General features: G+C 39.9%; 1 protein-coding gene across 4 annotated transcripts in view; it reads left to right on the top strand.

The window, feature by feature from the left end:
* Gbf1 (golgi brefeldin A resistant guanine nucleotide exchange factor 1) overlaps window positions 1-20,050 on the top strand; it is a 138,193-nt gene that overhangs the window by 4,578 nt on the left and 113,565 nt on the right. For all 4 annotated transcript variants that reach the window (XM_038324742.1, XM_038324753.1, XM_038324761.2 and 1 more), the window contains exons 2-3: window positions 6,547-6,652; window positions 8,013-8,079. In XM_038324742.1, coding sequence (XP_038180670.1) covers window positions 6,557-6,652; window positions 8,013-8,079 — 163 coding nt within the window. In that variant the 5' untranslated portion in view covers window positions 6,547-6,556. The remainder of the gene's footprint in view (window positions 1-6,546; window positions 6,653-8,012; window positions 8,080-20,050) is intronic.

Raw genomic sequence — 20,050 nt, forward strand, 5'->3', positions numbered from 1 at the left:
CTCTTGTAGACCAGGCTGGTCTCAAATTCACAGAGATCCGCCTGCCTCTGCCTCCCAAGTGCTGGGATTAAAGTGTGCACCACCATTGCCCGGCAAACTCCTACTCTTTCTGTAATTTCCTGTTCAGTAAGTTTTTTTGTATGCCTATTTCCTCCAAGCTCAGTAGTGTTTTGTTTGCATGCATGTGTGTGTATGCCATGTGTGTGCCTGGTACAGGTAGAAGTTAGAGAGAGTTGGATCCCCTGAAACTGGAGTTACAAATGATTGTGAACCAGAATGTGGGTGCCAGGAACTAAACCCAGGTCCTCTGTAAGAGCAACAAGTGCTCTTAACCACTGAGTCATCTCTCTCCACCCCCCCCTTTTTTGAGAGAGAGAGGGTTTCACTGTGCAACCCAGACCAATCTTAAGCTTGTGATCTCTCTTTCTTGGCCTCCCATTGCTGGTTTTACAGGTAAACATCGCTGTTCAGCTGAGATGTGTTTAAAAAAGGAGCTGTGTACACAGTGTTATGGACTGACAAAACAAAGGTACTCATACTGTCTAGGAGAATGAGTAGTTGAAGAAGACTTCATGAGCAAACACCGTCATAAAAACAGAATGTTTAGTGGATGTTAACAACATTCAGTGCCATGCTGGGTGCCTCACAGCAAACCCAAAAAAGTAGATGACTTTACTGTGCAATGGAAAACTTTGCTTTTGAATAAGGCCTCAATGTATAGCCCAGGCTAGTCCTGAACACTTACTCCTTCTTTTGATTACCATATATAGCTACTGTGGAAAACTATAAACGAAGGCTCAGGAAGATTAGGAAACTTGCTTAAAGGTTATAGTTTGTGGTACAGTGCTCATTTAGCTTGCATGTAGCCCTGAGTTCAATTTCTAACACTGGGGGTAAGAGGAAAAAAGAAAAGAAAAAGAAAAGTCTTGGCTAGAGTCATTTAAGTATAAGTAGTTAGGACTGGAACTCGGGTCTCTCTTGACTCTGAAGACCCCTCTTATAACCGACATCATTTCATGACTTGACTGTTGACTTGTTTTGTTTTTTTGAGATAGGGTTTCTCAAAGCCCTGGATGTCCTTGGAACTCTTTGTAGATCAGGCTGGCCTCAAACTCAGAAATCTGCCTGCCTCTGCTTCCTAAGTGCTGGGATTAAAAAGGTGAGCCACCACCACACCTTGCTTGATTATTGAATTTTAATGTGAAATGAGGAAGAGTTTACAAAGCTGAACACAAGGAGAGAACATTCTGAAAAGAAGGGAGTAGCATTTGCAAAGGCAAAGAGAGCAAACCTTGACTTGAAAAAGAAAGACTGAGCTTGGTGTGGGCATGCCCGTAAATCCCATCACTCAGGAGACTTGAGGCACCAGTGTCTTAAGTTCCAAGCCATTTGGGTTATAGAGTAAGGTCCTCATTAGAAACAAACACCACCAACCAACCATCCCAAAACAACCCCAGACCATCACCAAAGGTGAATTTGCATACAGTTATGCTCTACCCACTAGTCTCACCATACCTACCCCTTGCCAGATTTTTTTTTTTTTATTTCTTTGAGGTCTAGACTTACAAGTGGAATTGCTGAGATAAAGATATGAAATTCTTTAACTTGGCATGATGATCCCAAATTGTTTTTCAAACTGATTGTATCAGTTTGGATGCTCTCTGGCCATTTGGTCTTTACTAAGTTATTGTCAGATTTATTGATTTTTTTTTTTACAGATTTTTTGAGATAGTATCTTATTCTTTAGTTAGTCCAGTTTGGCTTATAATTCAGTATGTGACCCAAGCTGCCCTTGAACCCTTGACATCCCTCTTGCCTCTATGAAGTATTGGGATTAAAGGTGTGTGCCACGATTGCTTGGCTTAATAATCTTTTCATTCTTTTCATGTTAATTTGTTACTTGTATTTTTTTTTGTTTTGTTTTGTTTTTTGTTTTTTTCAAGGCAAGGTTTCTGTGTAGCTTTGGTGCCTGTCCTGGAACTAGCTCTTGTAGACCAGGCTGGCCTCGAACTTGCAGAGATCCGCCTGCCTCTGCCTCCCGTGTGCTGGGATTAAAGGCATGTGCCATCACTGCCCGGCTGTTACTTGTATTTTCTGATTTGTAAAATGCCTGTTCTACTCATATTTCTTTTTTTTTAAATTTATTTATTATGTATATAGTATTCTGGGATATATGCCTACGTGCCAGAACAGGGCACCAAATCTCATTATAGATGGCTGTGAACTACCATGTGGTTGCTGGGAATTGAACTCTGGACCTCTGGAAGAGCAGCCAGTGATCTTAACCTCTGAGCCATCTCTCCAGCCCTGTTCTACTCATATTTCATGCTAACTTTTTACATTTTCATTTGTATATGGTGTGTGTGTGTACATTTTTGCATGTTTGTGTATTTGCACATATATGTATATGGAATCCCAAGGCTGATGTCTGTAATAATCTCCAGTCTTCCATCTTATCACTAAAGTAGGCCTTTCAATCAGCTCTAGAGCTTGCCCATAGTCTTGCTAGCCAACTTGCTTCACAGATCCTGTTTCTGCCATCTGAAGCTGGAATTGCAGCAGGTGGGCTACCCTCCTGGTATTTATATAGATTCAGGGTATCTGAACTCTGGTCCTCACATTTGTCTGACAAGTCTTTAAGTACATATCCATCTCACTAGTCCTTTCTTTCTAATGAAAACAGTGACATTTATTTATTTTGTGTATTTTGTGCATGTGCCATGGTGCATGTGTGGAGGTCAGAGAACAATGTCAGGAATGGGTTCTCTCATTTCATTAAGTGGGTCCTGGGGGGTCAAACTTGTCAGGCTTGGTAGCAAGTGCTTTACCCCCTGGGCCACCGCTGGGACTCTTGCTTTTAAAGTTTATTTTTATGTGTTAGCCTGTATTCCTGTGTACCACATGTGTGCAGTGCCCATAGATGCCAGACGAAGGTGCCAACTTTTATGTGTGTTCGCCTGCATGCATGCCTGTGCACTGAATGGTTGTGAGCCACCATGTGAATGCTGGGAACTGAAGCCAGGTTCTCTGGAAGAGCAGCCATCCTCTCTTCTGTGTCCTACTTTTTTTTTAAGACAAGGTTTTACCATGCAGCCTAGACTGGCATCAGAATCCTGCCCCTCCTGCTTTGTCTCTTGATTGCTGGAATTACAGATGTGTGCCATCATACCTGGCTTTAGTAGTATAATTGAAAAAAATAATTATTTTTTTAAAAATATTTATTTATTTATTATGTATACAATATTTTGTCTGCGCGTATTCCTGCAGGTCAGAAGAGGGCACCAGACGTCATTACAGATGGTTGTGAGCCACCATGTGGTTGCCGGGAATTGAACTTAGGTTTTTTGGAAGAGCAGGCAATGCTCTTAGCCCCTGAGCCATCTCTCCAGCCCCCAAAATAATTATTTTAAAAATGTACTTCTGTGTTTTATGTTGAGGGGGCATATCCCCCCTCATGCCCACTTTCAGTCCCTTTTCTTGCTTCTTTTCCTCCCATTGGTCTCCTTTGTCCCCCAAACAGCATTACTACTTTGATACACACATACATGGATTTCTTTCTTTCTGAGATTGGCTTAATTCACTTAGTGTGATGGTCTCCAGTTAGATACAGAATCCTTTGGATGATACTACTCTGTTCTTTATGATTGTAAAAATTCCACTGTGAGGCACTGTGTGGGTGCTGGGAACTGAATTTGGGTCCTCTGAAAGAACAGAAGGTGCTCAAACTCTGAGGGGTCTTTTTTTTTTTTTTGACGGAGTTTCTCTGTGTAACTCTGACTGCTCTGGGTGTAGACCAGGCTGCCTTGACCTCACAGAGACTGGCTTGCCTCTGTTTTCTGTGTGCTGGGATTAAAGGTATATACCACGATACCCAGATTTAGATGCTATATTTTGTATTTATTTATATATTAACTGTACTTATCAACATGGATATGGATGACTCTTAGATAAAACATCAAAGTGCATATTACATAAGAATATATAAAATATTCATTACACATAAAGGAGAATGATATTGTATGTTATTTAAAGATACATATCATTGAAATAAGAGTAAAATGTTAATAAATGTCAGTTTTACAATAGTAGGAGTCATGGACAGAAGCAAGGAGGATAGAATTGGGAAGTACTCAAGAGCCTTCTCTTGAACCACTAGTCCAGACACTGGATATTATATGACTGTATTCTTTTGTAGGCTAAATATCACATGTTTAAAGAATAAAGATGTAGGGCCAGACAGTGGTGGTGCACACCTTATATCCTAGCACTCAGGAGGCAGAGACAGGTGGATCTCTGTGAGTTTAAGGTCAGCCCAGTCTACAGTCATCCCAGGACAGCCAGGGATGTTTCACAGAGAAACCCTGTCTCAAAAAAACCAAAAGAAAAAGAAAAACCAAAAAAACAAAAAAGTAGGGTTTTCCATGGTGTTTTTTTTGTTTTTGTTTTTTAAACATAAATAGTGGTAGAAAGTCATATACTACAATACTAATACTTTTTAAAAAAAGCTTTACAATAGTTCTGAATTCTTTTTTTTTTTTTTTTAGACAGGGACTCAGCACAGTTAAGGCTGACTTTGAACTCACTTGTGAATACCAGTGTTACTCACATTAGCCACCATGCCAGACTGAGGAGTTTTTAAATAACGGGAAGTGGCAAATTTATTGTTACATATTCCTAGGAGATATTCTATGCCAAGAAAAAAGTGTTTTTAGGAAACAATCTTATGAACCCAGGTTGGTCTCCAGTCTTCTGTGTTGTGAAGGATGACTTGCCTTTCCTGGTCCTTCTGCCACTACTTACTGTGGCACTTAGACCACAGGTCTTCACCATCGTGCTGGTCTGTTTAAGTGTGAGAGGGTTGAATCTGGAGCTTTGTGCACACGAGGCTAAACTGCATCCCTAGTCTTCTAAGAAGAAATTACATTTTTCAGTATTTTTACCTGGGTAAAGAATTAAATATCTTTTCTAAGTGCTATCCTGGGCAACAAAGGCAATCCTATAGTAGTTCCTCTGGGAGCAGTTGCAATACTAAATTAGCTTTCAGCTTCATTTCGGAGATTCATAGAGCATTAGCTTTACAAAGCGTCTACTGGAGTCTTCTTGCTGGAGACTCCTGTAGTCAGTAAGTGGATGTGAGGTTTTAGAACTTCTCATTGAGCATGCTAGATTCCTGGAACTGCCTGGGCAGAATGCTTGCAGTATTTAAGTTGACATGTAATGGTGATTCCAAACCAAAGCCTTCTTTTTCTCCCCTCTGAGACAGTCTCACTATGTAGCCTTGACTGGCCTGAAATTCACTATGTAGCTTAGGCTGGGCTTGAACTCAGAGAGATCTACATGCCTTATTTTTGTTCTTTTGTGGCACATACCTTTAATCCTTGCACTTAGGAGGCAGAGACAGGCAGATTTCTTTGGGTTAAAGGCCTGCTTGGTCTACAGAGAGAGACTGTCTCAAAAAGAAATTTCTCTCTCTCTCTCTCTCTCTCTCTCTCTCTCTCTCTCTCTCTCTCTCTCTCTCTCTCTCTCTCTCTCTCTCTCTCTTTCTAAATAAAGTCTCATGTATCCCAGACTAGCCTGGAATTTGCTATGTGGATCGGGCTGGATTTGAATTTACAGAGATCTACCTTCCTCTGTTTCCAGAGTGTTGGGATTAAAGGTGTACACCATAACAGCCAGATGCATCGTTGAGTTTGAGTTGTTGTCTTGACTACTTGGAACTTCCAGAGACAATTAGGACAGTCAGACATTTAGATTCATAACTTAAGATAGAGTTAACCTTAAGTGTCCCAGATTGAAAGTCTTGGTACTGGAAAGTCAAATGACATTTCTCACATTGTTACCCTAGTCATGACTATGCTTTGGGTGACTTAACTAATTAATTGGTAGTGTTGGGTTATGGACCAAGTTCCACATGAACATTAGGGAAGTGTTTCTCTAAGCTACATTCCCACCCCTTTTATTATTATTATTTTTATGGGGTCTTGGTAAGTTGCCTAGGCAGGCCTTGCAATTTCAATCCTTCTGCTTTAGCCTTTCTAGTAGTATGGGTATGTGCCACCATATATGGCTAGTTATTTAAATGATCCTCCATCTTGGTGCTGGAGAGAGATGACTCAGTGGTTAAAAGAATTGTTCTTCTAGAGGACCCAGGTTCAATTCCCAGCACCCAAATGGTAACTCATAACTATTTGTAACTCTAGTACTGGGGGATCTGATGACCTATGCTGGTACTGAGAATGTGCATGGTGCACAAATGTACATGCAGGCTTAACATTTATATACATAAAATGAAAGAGAAAAGACAGGCATGTGGCACATGCTTTTAATTCCCAAGTGCTGGAATTCGGCAAAGGCAGCCGAATCTCTGAGTTCAAGGCCAGCCTGTTCCACAGATTGTAGATCGGCCAGGGCTACACTGAGAAACCCTGTCTCAAAACAAACCTAAAAACAAACAAACAAAAAACTCCCTAAAACCAACAAGTAAACAAACAAACCCTAAAGGGAAAAAAATATTAACCAGTCTTTTCTCTTTGACTGTTCTGGTAGGTTTGTCAGGATGGTGGATAAGAATATTTACATCATTCAAGGAGAAATTAACATTGTTGTTGGCGCCATCAAACGAAATGCACGATGGAGCACCCATATACCGCTGGTAAGTGGGGAATGGGCAGACAAGTCTGGTCACTGAGTTATTGTAGGGATCTCATCTTTGGTTAAAACAGTAATCAACTAAGAGTGTGTGTGTTTGTGTGTGTGAGATAAAAGAAGAAAGGTAAGGAACAGCCCTCATAAAAGAAGGAGGGAGAAAGAACAATAGAAGACATGTGACGTGAAAGCAGAACGGAGCGGCTGGGTGTGGTCGTGTGTTCCTATAACCCTAGCACTTGGGAGGTAGAAAAAAACAGGATCATATGTTCAAGGCTAGCTTTGGTTATATGCTGAATTCAAAAGTAACCTGGGCTACTTAAGACCCTGTACCAAAAACCAAACAAACAAAAAACCCCAAAAGACAGGGAGTGCAGGGCTGGGGGCTGGAGAAATGGATCAGCAGTTAAGAATAATTGCTAATCTTCTAGTGGACCAAGTTGGTAGGCAATTCATGACTCTATCTCCAGTTCTAAATGACCCATATCCTCTATTAGCCTCCTTGGGTACCTGTGAACATCGATTATATACTTATGTAGATATATACACATACACATGAATAAAAATCTTAAAAGAGAAGGTGCTAGGGAGATGGTTCAGCAGATAAAACACTTGTTGCACAATCAAGAGGCCTACAGTTTGGAGCCCCAAAACCTATATAAAGGATTAGTTGCTATCCAGAGCTGGTGAAGAGACTGAGTGGGTAAGGCCTGTAATTCAAGCCTTGGAAGGCAGAGACAGGGATACCTGGAGCAAGCTAGCTAGTGAGAGTAGCCATTTCAGTGAACTCTGGGGTTGATCCTCTGCCTCTGAGGATAAGGTGGGAGAATGGTAGAGGTAGATGCCTGATGGAGGAGGGTCATCTGTCTATGTGTTACTTTCATTGGTTAATAAAGACTGCCTTGGCTCTTTAATAGGACAGAAAATTAGGTAGGCGGAGTAAACAGAACAGGATGCTGGGAAGAAGGCAATGAGGCAGTTGCCATGATTCTCTGACCTGAGACGGATGTAGGCTAGAATCTTTCCCGGTAAGCCACCACCTCGTGTTGCTACACACATTAATAGAAATGAGTTAATCAAGATGTGAGAGTTAGCCAGTAAGAGGCTAGAGCTAATGGGCCAAGCAGTGTTTAAAAGAATACAATTTGTGTGTTGTTATTTCTGGTGTAAAGCTGGCCGTTCAGGAGCGGTGCGGCGGGAAGCGGCCCACTGCTCCTACAGGAGAGTGAGGAGCCATGGCTAAGTTTCTTTTCCTCAGAAAGAAAACATACTGAATTTTGTGGTTGGATTTAGGGAGACAGTTTTGATCTTTTATTTTCTCTTTACTGTTTTGGACTAGTCATTTTTCTTCTTGACCTATTCTTCAGGATGAAGAGCGGGATCCTCTACTGCACAGTTTCAGTCATTTAAAGGAGGTCTTAAACAGCGTAACAGGTAAGGCTCCACATGTAGGTAGAATTCTTAAACAGCACAACAGGTAAGGAAGGTGCCACACGTGGGAAACAGTGTAACAGGTAAGGCTCCACATGCAGACAGAATTACCTGCTTAGTAAGAAATACATGTATTTGATTTACTGCAGGGATAGACAAAACTTTCTTATAAAGGATCATATAGGGCAATTAAGTGGAAACAAAGGACCATATAGTAAACCCTTCAGGCTTTGCAGGCTGTATGTGGCTCTGTGGCTGCTCAGCTCTGTCCATGCAGCTCACTAGTCATAAGAAAGATGTACATTAGAAGTATATATTTTCTTTCTTAAGAAGTATGCAAGTCAGATTGGGCTCGTGGATATAGCTTGTCAATCCCTAGTCACTGCTTTCATTATTGATTATTTTTCAGTCTTCCTATGTTCTCAGAATCCTTTGTTCTTTTATTTTCCTAATCAAATTAACTTTATGTATTATTCACAATTAGAATTTTCAAAGCCATTTACATATTTTCCTTGTTAACTTACAGAAATGTATGAAAGAGACATGCCTAACGCCCCTTTTTATGACAGAAAGTGAAGTGTAGAGGGTTTAACGTGATCTACCTCAAGGTTTGGAGATGTAGCTCAGTTTGTCAAGTGGTGATCTCCCTTGAATAAGCCCTAGATTCAATCCATAGCACCCCAAAAACTTTGTGGTAGCATGGACCTTGTCTGTAATTTCAGGTCTTGGGAGGAGAAGCCAAGAGGTTCAGAAATTCAATTTCATTCTTTAGCTATATACCAGTTTTAGGCTAGCCTGAGCTACATGAGATCCTATCTCAAATGGAAACAAACAACAACAAAAGACAAACAAAAAACCAAAAAGCAAACAGTACACCTAAAGCGATTTAGCTAATCTCAGAGGTCAAATCGAGTAAATTTTAGGCTTCTAACACCTGCTTTAGTGCTTTTCCCATGTTGTCCATTGCTTTGGTGCATTTAATTAGAGGGGACTGTATATACAAAGTGCCTTTTATTGTATGTGTGGGAGAAGAGGGTAATGGAAGAAAAAAGTCAATACCTATGTGGTTTTTGTTGTTGTTATTTATTGTTTTTATTTTACATTGTGCTTTTTAAAAGCAATATAGACTAAAAGGAAATGCCTCAGAAATGTATTCCTCTGTTGATCCTAAAGGGCTCTTGTAATGTAGCCTTGGAATGCTGTTAGATAGTGGTACATCAGCCCATAATTGAACAGTATTTAGACTTCAACAAATTAAACATACAGTAAATGAAAAAGAAGTTCCTCATTTTATGAGAAACACAGGAGAAGGTTTGGAGAAAGTTATTTTCCCAAACATGGACTGAAGTTATCTATAAAGGAACGAATTTTGCTTCACTGAAAAGGTTTTAAATTTTTAGTTTTATAAACTAAACTTGGCTGGTGCTGACCCCTGTAATCCAAGCACTCAGGATGAGACAGAAGGAGTGTTGTGAGCTGGAGGCAAAGCTGGGCACAGAGTGACTAAGAGCACCACAGAGGGACTGATACTCTGCTTATTGTTCTCACGTTCCCGTACACACTGACTCCAGGAGAGTCTGCGCTACAAAATAAGGTCCTGTCCTCAACAAACAAGCAAGCAAATAAACAACCTAGACATAGTGGTACAGACCTGTAATCTCAATATAGGAGCCTGAGGCAGGAGGATTGAAAGTTTAAGACTTGTCTAGGCTATAGAATGAGTTCAAGGCCAGCCTGGGCAACTTAATGAGACCCTGTCTCAAAATTAAAAAAAAAAAAAAAACAAATGGATCAGCTCAATGGTAGCACACTTGCCTCGAATTCATAAGGCCTTAGGTTCACTCCCTAGTGGCAAACAAACAAACCAAAAAGAACTAGTTAGAGAAACAGTATAGACAATGGCTCAGTGGTTAACATGAGCTCGAGTACTCACATCAGCTCAAGCTCACTTGTAACTCCTAGAGTGCTGATGTTACAGGTGTCTGCTACCAGTACTGGCTCCAAATTTTTCTTTTCTTTTCTTTTCTTTTCTTTTCTTTTCTTTTCTTTTCTTTCCTTTCCTTTCCTTTCCTTTCCTTTCCTTTCCTTTCCTTTCCTTTCCCTTTCTTTCTTTCTCTTTCTTTCTTTCTTTCTTTCTTTCTTTCTTTCTTTCTTTCTTTCTTTCTTTCTTTCTTTCTTTCTCTTTTGTAAGCAGAGGAATTTACTACATAAGTGCATAAATTTCCTGTACAAGGAAATGAGAACCTTGTTTCCTGTAAGGCTGACTGAGTCCATAGCAGTTATCCTCACAGAGATGTATCTTTGGGGATATTTGTAGTCAGTATCTACACAAAGTGTGATAACTTCATTCCCTACAATCAAGAGTACAGAATTTGTATATTGTTACTTTGACAAAAGTATCAGTGAGGGGGACTTGATTGTTCCCTTTAGTCATTAAGGGCTCTTAGATCCTTTCAGAGGGTTCTTCTGAAGGAGTTAATGCAGGTGTGTGATTTCTGTGAGGAGTTTCTTTGGGAGTGAAGAAAATGTTTTATGGTCGTACAACATTGAAAGTCTATTAAAAACCACTGAGTTGTATACTTTACAAGGATAAATTTTATGGCATGTGAATTGTAGCTCAAAATGTGTTTTTCTTTAATGTAATCAGGGTTTTGCTGTACTGTCAGGCTTGCCTTGAGTTTCTGGACTCAAATGATGTATCTGCCAACCTCTTGAGTAACTGGGACTATAGGTGTACACCACTGTACCTAGCTCTATCTGTCATTAAAAAAAATCAAATGTAAGTTACAAAACTAATGAATTCACATTTCTTAGGGCTCAGAACTCTGGAGGGAAGCCTTTGGATGTAGTCATGGCCGAGCTTTGGACCCATTGCCCAGCAAAGGCAGCATAAGGCAGCCTCTTGGCCACTTTGTCCTTTTATGTCTCTCTCATTAACTCAAGGAAGCACATGGCTTTTATATTTAAATTTATTCAAGCTGTAATCTTTGACATTTGAGTTAGCTTTAGTACAGTTTTGCATTTATAGTAATATATATTATGTATTTTCTCTATCCCCAAAGAATCCCTTTTAATCTTTTCCGGATGCAAATTTCAGGCTGTCTTGTCCCATCTCCCCTCTCTTGCTCTCTTTCCCCTCCCCCCACAGAGTGTGTTTGATCAGGTGTGGCAGGAATATCCACTGTCAAGCTGCGCCCTTTATATTAGTCAATATTATCCTTCTCCCCCCTCCCTGTCTGTCTGCTCCTTTGGGCTTTCCCAGTTGATTTATAATTTTGGAATTCTCATCGGAGTCTGTAATACAGTTTGTTCATTATTTAACCAAAACCTGTTTAATGAGCAGAGAGAGGCAATGTAAATGTTAGACATGTTGCAGTGATGTACCTTTGTGCTTCTCAGAACGGGTGGGTAGTTAACTCTGTGCTGCCTGCAGGGCTGGGGTATCCTGGGCTTATGGGCAAAGGGCCACTGTGGGAGTGGTTAGTGGCCCTTTTGTCCCTAAGTAGCCTTTGTATCTGTCAAACCCTGCCACAGTTTTAGATTCCAATGATAAATTTCCTTTCATCCTTCTAGTAATCTTATGTGGCTCTTGCAAAATACTAGAGTTATATTCAGTCTCACGGCTAGACCCTGTGGTAACATCTGTGGTATGGAATGGGAGCATAAAAAGGAAGGCCTAAACAAAAAAAAAAAAAAAAAAAAAAAAAAGAAAGAAAGAAAGAAAGAAAAAGAAAAAGGAAGGCCGAATATCTTCCTGATATTGCTCTTGGTTTTAGGTCTGAAAAGAGATGGACAATTGAGAAGAATGAGACATGGTCTGTGATCTTTGGTTAATTTTTTGCCAGATTAGAGAAGTCTTTGCAAGTCTTAGTACCCTTATCTAGTATAGTTTTATGAAATGAGCTTTATTCAGTTGTGATTTGTGGTATTTGGCTGTGCTTATTTTTTAATCCAGATTTAGACTGCATTTTTCCTTGGTCTTCAAGCTCATCCCCCATATATGTATATGTGTTCATGTGTGTGCACACATATTTGTACAAAGGGATTCTTTGCTAGAAAAATCTTGGATTTAGAACAGAAAGAAATATTCTAAAAACATCACAACAAAAATTTCTTGAAGGATTTTTTTGGTACTGAGAATTGTATCCATGACCTTGTACATGTTAGGCAAGTACTCTACCACTAAGTTACATCCTAATCCCAGCCTTGTTATTTATTTATTTATTTATTTATTTATTTATTTATTTTGACAAAGTCTTACCATATAGCTCAGACTGGCTTCAAAATTAGAATTCTCTTACCTCCACCTCCCAAGAGATGGGATTATAGGTGTTTGCCACCATGTCCATTTGGGACCATCTCTTAATGGCATTAAAGCCTTCAGGGCCAGGCTTGAGGAAGACCTTTTTTTAGTTTTGTGTGTGTGCATTCTCATACGCCTCCAACCTGTGTGAGTGAGTGTGTGTGTGTGTGTGTGTGTGTGAGAGAGAGAGAGAGAGAGAGAGAGAGAGAGAGAGAGAGAGAGAGAGAGAGAGAGAGAAGAGTTAGTTTTTGGAGTTAGTTCCAGGCCTTTTTAGGACTTATGTGTTGTTTTGATTGTCAGACTAGGGAGACCAGTATAAATACCATGGAATTATTGTAGTTTTCTGAACCTTTTCTTATTCATTCTCTGAGATTTGGGTTCTTTATTTTCCTGAGTTATTGGGTTGCTACTTGCCAATATTTCCTGAATATCTGCTATGTGCCAAGCATTTTTCTTAGGTACTAGACATTGAGTCTATAATAATTGAAAGAGTATAGGACCAAAGTGTGTGGGGAGAACCAAATATGTTTTGTAGCTGCTGGTGTTACAAGACCAATGGCTCTGACCACTGTGAAGCTACTGGTGTCTATTCTATCCTGTATGATCCTTGCCGGGTATGAAAAAGACAACAGGGAATGAGAATAGTTTGCTGTTACCTTTCTCTCCTCCCCCTCCTCTCTTTTGACTTGCTATTACTACTTAGCCCAGGGTGGTCTTCCCATTGCTGGGATCACAAGTGTGTGTTGCCATGGCCATCTTGCTGCCATCTTTTCTTGTTTCTTTGATAACAAACAAATCAAGGAGAATGAAAAAATATTGTGTTTTTCAATTCGGCTTTCTCATGTAAAGCTGTTATGCCCAAAACTTAGATGTTTCCAAAGACATCAGTGGATAGAATATTTCTTTACTGAATTAACTGGGCTATCAGGAACTAACATACTTGAATCTAAGAGGGAGAAGCAGGTGCTAGGAGAAAGTGAATGTGTTAGGAGTTTATTTAAATATAGTTTATCTTGGACAAACACACCTGTAGGGTACAGTCTGTCTCAAGCTTTTTGAATTCAGAATCTGAGCTAGGAGGTTTGAGTACATCTACCCTCCAGAGGTTTCAGAGAACATTTAAACAGAGTCTGGAAGCCAACTGGAGAAGAACTATGACTTAACACCTGTCTGGCCTAGGCATCTTAGAAATATCTGCCTAGGTAGAGCAAAACAGTTCAAAAAAGCTTATACCTCAGGTTTCATTTAGAAGAGGAGAGAGGTACAGGAGAGTTATTTTAGGAGTAAATAAAAGATTTTTTATTTAAGAAAAAGATTGAATGCATTATATGAAAAGTTGCTAAATATATTTCCTATATTGATTGAATGTATATACTCATTTTGTTTCTGTAGGTGTCTATAGTTTGGGAACTAGCAGAATGAGTAATACAGCATTAGCCAGCATATAGTGGTACACTAGTCATTGCCTTTGTTTCACTTGGAACTGAAGTGCACTTTTTGTTTTGTTTTGAGATAGGGTCTCACTATTAGCCCTGGTTGATGGAATTGACTATGTAGACCAGGCTTGCTTGGAACTTAAAGATGTCTGTTTACTTTTGTCTTCTGAGTGCTAAGATTAAAGGCATGTCTGGCTAGAACTGAACTTTTGAATTGTCCAAGGTATAACAGAAAACTACTTTGTTTTCCTTTAGAAGAAATTTAAGAACCAAGGTTGGCAGACAAATTTATATAAAAGGCTGAATATTGGAAGGGTCAAAGTCAGGCAAATGTGTGTACTTCCTATATCCCTTTTTTACTTTCTTGGTTTATAACAGAACATAAGACCATATATGTTTATACACACACACACACACACACACACACACAAAACATAAGATTGATGAAATGTTAGAATATGGCTTGATAGCTAGGCACAATGCTTGCAGTTCCATCTGTTTGGGAGGTAGAGGCAACATTGTTGAAGCCTAGCAGTTCAAAGCATGATTGGATAACAAAATGAAACCTCGTTAAAAAAGGATATGAGACCCTGCCTCAAAAATAAGGTAGAGATAGCCAGGTAGTGGTAGCGTACACCTTTAATCCAAGCACTTGGGAGGCAGAGGCAGACAGATCTCTCTGAGTTCAAGGTCTACCTGGTCTATAGACAGTCAGGGCTACAGAATACAGTAAAACCCTGTCTTTGGGTGGGGGTGGGGTAAAAGGTGGAAATCAATAGATGACACGTAGTGACTTTTGGCCTTTATGTGCCTATGTACCACACCAGAAACTCATATACACATGAACATGGACACACATGAGAGGGTGAGTATAAGAGAATGAATAAAGACTCTTGAGACTAGATAGTTGAATATGGTGGTGCATGCCTCTTACAAAATGGGAGGCTGAAGAAGGTGGATCATGAGTTTGAGGCCAGCCTGGTTTATACAGTGAATTCTGGGAAAGGATGGATTCATAGTGAGAGGGAGAAGAGGAGGGGAGAGAAGAGAGCTCTGTATAATCAATCTTGCTTCGTGTGGGTACAGCTCTGCCTTTACTTTCCATAATACCTGGACACACACGTAGCAGTCAAGTCTGGCTGGTAGCAATGCATGTTTTCTATCTTAAAGAGGCTTGTAAGTAGTAGTAGTAGCAGTAGCAGTAACAGTTAACAACAATAATAATGCATTGCTAATATCTTAGTTCTCAAAAACAGAGGCAAAAGTACCTGAGTACTTTGTAGCATAGTTTGTAAGCATTGTAGCAGGATGCTCTGGTTAGGTGTCAGAATCATGGGGGTTGCTTTCGTTGCCTTTGTTCTCTTTAGCATGTCTATTTCTTGAGACCTGATATGTCTCCCTGGGTATATGCCCAACTTGCTGTGTCAGCAATCAGTTGAGTAAAAAGAGAGGGAAAGCCAGCTGCTCTTTTGTTTTTAACAAGGAGGCAGGCAGAGATTCCTTTTCTTCCACACCCACTCAAACTCAGGGCAAATGCCAAAAGGATTTCAGAGAAAGCCAAATGTTTGAAATCCAATCAGTATGTAGTTTTAAGGAGGAAAGATAGTGAAGAGTTTGTTTTAGCTCTCCCCATCTCTACCTGCCTCACGTTCGTAGGTCCTTAATTGACCACGCCAGTTTCTGAAATAGTATAGGGTATGTTTATGGAAAGAACAAATCCTTTATTTTATCCTGATAGCCATTAGAAGAGAGTTAGATATATAACAAAATATAAACTAGAACTCTTCAGCTCAGATCACCTTAGAAGCTTATGGTAGGTAGGGAGCTCTGACTACTTTATGTTCTCAGTTTTGCGTCAGGAAGTCAACACAGCTATTACCCATTTTTGTTTGTTGTATAACCTTTCAGACTTAGACGGACAAGGACTCCTGGACGCCTGCTGATGGAACGCCAGCCTTCTGTTAACACTGCTACCACTGTGGGCCAAGTTATGAAGGGCTGCCACATGTGCACAGGACACAACTGGCCTTTCCTTGTTCCACGCTTATTGAGCAATTACTTGTCAGTTTGTGGAATTTACATTATTGCCTCAAGTTTCTGGCCTAGTATGAGCTATGGGTATTTGGAAGTAGCCTGATAGACTATATCCATCAGAGGGTAATAAATCGGCATTTGATTTGGTAGAAGGGCAGGACCAGATGTACTGTAGGAGGAAGTGATCTCTGTAGTCACCCATGCAGCTGCTTCCTCATCCCATATCCCAGAAAGTAGCTTAAGAGCTGGAGGGTAAGGGTGGATGGGGGCATCCGTTAGAGGGGTAAAGGATCAAAGGAACTTCAGTGTTACCTAGGATTGCCCATGGGTTGGGAAAAGTCCTTAAAAATAGGAACAAATAAAATTCCCTGATATTGGTAAGGATTTTTCTATTAGTTATTTTTGTTTTTAAGTAAGATAATTAATTGTCTGGAAAAAAAACCCTCATTCCACATGAAGGTTCATTTTCTTTAAGTAACCAATACATTTAAGAAAATTGTTATCTATAATGAGTCTTTTTCTGTCTTGACTCTTTCTGTCCCACCAGCAAGCTCCCAAATAAAGACATGGAGACTTCTTTTTTTGTTGTTATTGTTTGTTTTGAGACAGGGTTTCTCTGTGTAGCTTTGGATCCTGATCTGGAACTCACTTTGTAGAACAGGCTGGCCTTGAACTCATAGAGATCCACTTACCTCTGTTCCCCGAGTGCTGGGATTAAAGGTGTGCGCCACAACCACCTGGCAAGACTTATTAGTTACGAAAGCTTGACCCCTATAGCTTAGAATTGTTCCTGACTAACTCTTATAATATAAATTAACTAAATATTTTTAACTAAGTATATATATATACTTATATATTATATATATATATATATTAGTAAATTGTAACTAAAATAAATTAACCCATTTATATTAATCTGTATTTTATCACGTGGCAGTATGTCTCTTCCATCTTGCACCTCTTGTTTCCTCTGTCTCTTGGCATCTCCCGCGCCTCGATTTCCCCTTCCTCTTCCTTTCTCTTTCTGAAAATCCCACCTATGCATCCTACCCAGGTTGACCATTCAACTCTTTATTAAGTCAGTCAGAGCAACAGATCTTCACACAGTGCACAGCTGTCTCAGAACAGGCGCCTGGGGCTGGAGAAATGGCTCAGTGCTTAGGAGAGCTCTAGAATTCATTTCCTAACACCCACATGGCAGCTCACAGTTGTCTGTAACTCCAGTTCCAGGGAATCCATCGCATCAGGCATGCACACGGTGTGTGTGTGTGTGTGTGTGTATTACACATAAAAAAATAAAAATAAATCTTTTTTTTCTCTTTGAGACAGGGTTTCTCTCTGTAGCCCTGGCTTACATGGAACTTGCTCTGTAGACCAGGCTAATCTTGAACTCACAGAGATCTGCTTGCTTCTGCCTTCCAAGGCCTGTGACACCACAACTGACACACACAAAAAAACTTGAAAAGAAAAAAGAAAAAGAAAACTGACATCAAATTGACTTAACAAAGCAGGAACTGAGATGGTATCATGACTGACTTTCTGAGAGCTAGAGTGATATTTTCAGATTGCTTCATATTAGGGAATTATGATGTCATATTAGTTGGATGTGTAGCATCTTATCTCTTCCCCAATTTTAATTAATTGATTATTTTTGTTATATTTTATGTGGATGTGGATGTCAGAAGACAACTTTCTGGAGTCAGTTTTCTTCTCACTTGTCCCTGGGTTCCCGGGACCAAACTCAGGCTGTTAGTCTTTGCAGCTAGCTCTCTGTATTTACTGATTCATCTTACCAGCTCACCTTTTCACTTAGTGTGGTTGTGTGTACTTGTACAGGTGTGGGTGCCATGGTGGGTCCCCTCTGTTTTTATTTTTTTATGTTTTTTTCAAAATTAAAAAAATGATTTATTTTATGCATATGGGTGATATCTGATGCGCACATGCAGATGAGGTCATTGGATCCCCAAGAATTGGAGTTATAGGTGGTTGTGAGCTGCCATGTAGGTTCTGGGACCTGAACCCAGGTCGTCTGTGAGAGCAACAAGTGCTTTTAACCATTGTACCATCTATCCCTCTAGCTCCTGACATTGCGTTTTTGTAGAAAGCCAACCATTTATCTGTGGACTATCCTCCATTCTAGGTTTCCCTGTGTCATTTAACTTGCTCTCCTTCCTAGTATTCCCTATATACTGGAAGTTAAGGCTAAAGGCTTAATTCAGGTTAAACATTTTTGGCAAGAGTATTTCCTTTTTTTTTTTTTTTCTCATGGTTTATTTTTTTTTTTTATATTTAAAAATTTCCATCTCGGGCTGGAGAGATGGCTCAGAGGTTAAGAGCACTGACTGCTCTTCCAGAGGTCCTGAGTTCAATTCCCAGCAACCACATGGTGGCTCACAGCCATCTATAATGAGATCTGGTACCCTCTTCTGGCATGCAAGCATACATGGAAGGATTGTTGTATACATAATAAATAAATAAATCTTAAAAAAAAAAACACTCAGAAAAAAAAAAATTTCCATCTCCTTCCCTCCTCCTCCCCCTTCTCTCCCCTCCTTCTCCCCCTTCTCTCCCCTCCCCTCTACCCATACCTCCCCTCCCTCCCTGTATTTCCTTTTTTATTTGTCTTTTTGAGACAGGGCTTCTCTGTAGCTTAGGCAGGTCAGGATCTCACTGAACTCCTGCCCCTTGAGTGTTAGATTGCCTGACTGGCAAGAATATTCTCATAGGTTGCATATATGTTTTATATTATATTGCCACAGGAGACACGCTGTGGAGGGTTGTCTGTTTTGCTGTTGTGTTTGTTTGAAACAGGATTCATGTACTTCGGGCTAGCTTCCATCTTGCTATGTAACTGAGAATGACCTTAAATCCCTAATCCTGCTTCTCCCTCCCAAATGCTGGGCTATGGTATGTATCATTGTGTGGGCTTGTTCTGCCATTATTTGCTTCCAGTGTTCCTCCTATATCTCTTCATTTTAAGATTGTTAATTTTCTCTTTGTAGTTAAGTAATCCACAAAGTGATGATATAACCACCCCTTTCTCTAACATTCACTCTGTGTCATAGAGAATTATAATTTTTAAATTATATCATTCTTTTTGCATTTCCTAGTTGACATTATCTGTGAACAACTGCCCTCCTCCTTACTGACGAATAAACCAATTTCTCCTAGAAAAGCATGGTAAATACTTAATTCCTTGGTTTAAATAAGTATTCAGAGCGGGAAATGCATATTAATGCCCATTATTGATGTCAAATTTGGTTTTTGCCTTATTTGACTTACAAATATTTACTTAGTTAAAATTTACAATTAATCAGTCATTACTAGTGTTTAAATTGTTTAACCAATGAAACCATCTTCACACTGGTTACTTTTTTTTTTTTGATATGACTCCTTTGAGCACTTCATGCTTTCTGATCAAGTAAGTATCATTGATAGGGAGATAAAGTAGAATCTGTTGATATGTCACATGTTATTAAGGGCAATATTATTTTGTTTTATGAAAGCATGTGATATGGGGCTGAGGAGATACTCATTTGGTAAAGTGCTTGCCATCCAAGTCTGAGGATCTGTACAGGGATCCCCAGGACCTACGTCAAAAGCTAGGCACAGTGGCATGGCTCTGAAATCCCAACTCTGGGGAGGTGGAGACAGGATTCTTGGCATGTGATGGCCAGATAGTTAAGCCAATTGGTGAGCTTCAGGTTCAGGAGAGACCTTGTCTCAAAAAGAAGAGATCAAGGAAGTTACCCAGTGTCACCTTCTGACCTCCGCACGTGTCCCTTCCCAGTGTATATGCACAAATGTGCAAATATAAACCTGGGTTATAGTATAAACTGTTTTTCTCTTGATAATAATAAAAGAAGTTTGGAAGCCTGGTAGAAAGAGTTTGATTTGATTCACCCTTGATCCAGCACTGTTTTGGATTTACAGTGTTCTTTCTTGGGCAAGGAATCCAAGAGAGTGTTGCCAGGATGCCCTTCCCACTATTTATTTATTTCCTTCTTTTCTTCCCAAGGGGGATAGAACCCAAGGCCTTAGGCATGCCGGACAAGTGCTTACCACTGAACTGCACTCTGAGACGCTCTTGTTTTCTTCCTATTTTTGTGAGGTTTCAGAGCCTGAAGCACAATTTAAAAAAGTCAGGGTCAGAAATTGGGGTTCAACTTGAAGATCCGAAAAGCAAAACAGCCAGTCATTG

This window comes from Arvicola amphibius, chromosome 1 (genome assembly GCF_903992535.2).
Source record: "Arvicola amphibius chromosome 1, mArvAmp1.2, whole genome shotgun sequence".
Taxonomy (NCBI): Eukaryota; Metazoa; Chordata; class Mammalia; order Rodentia; family Cricetidae; genus Arvicola; species Arvicola amphibius.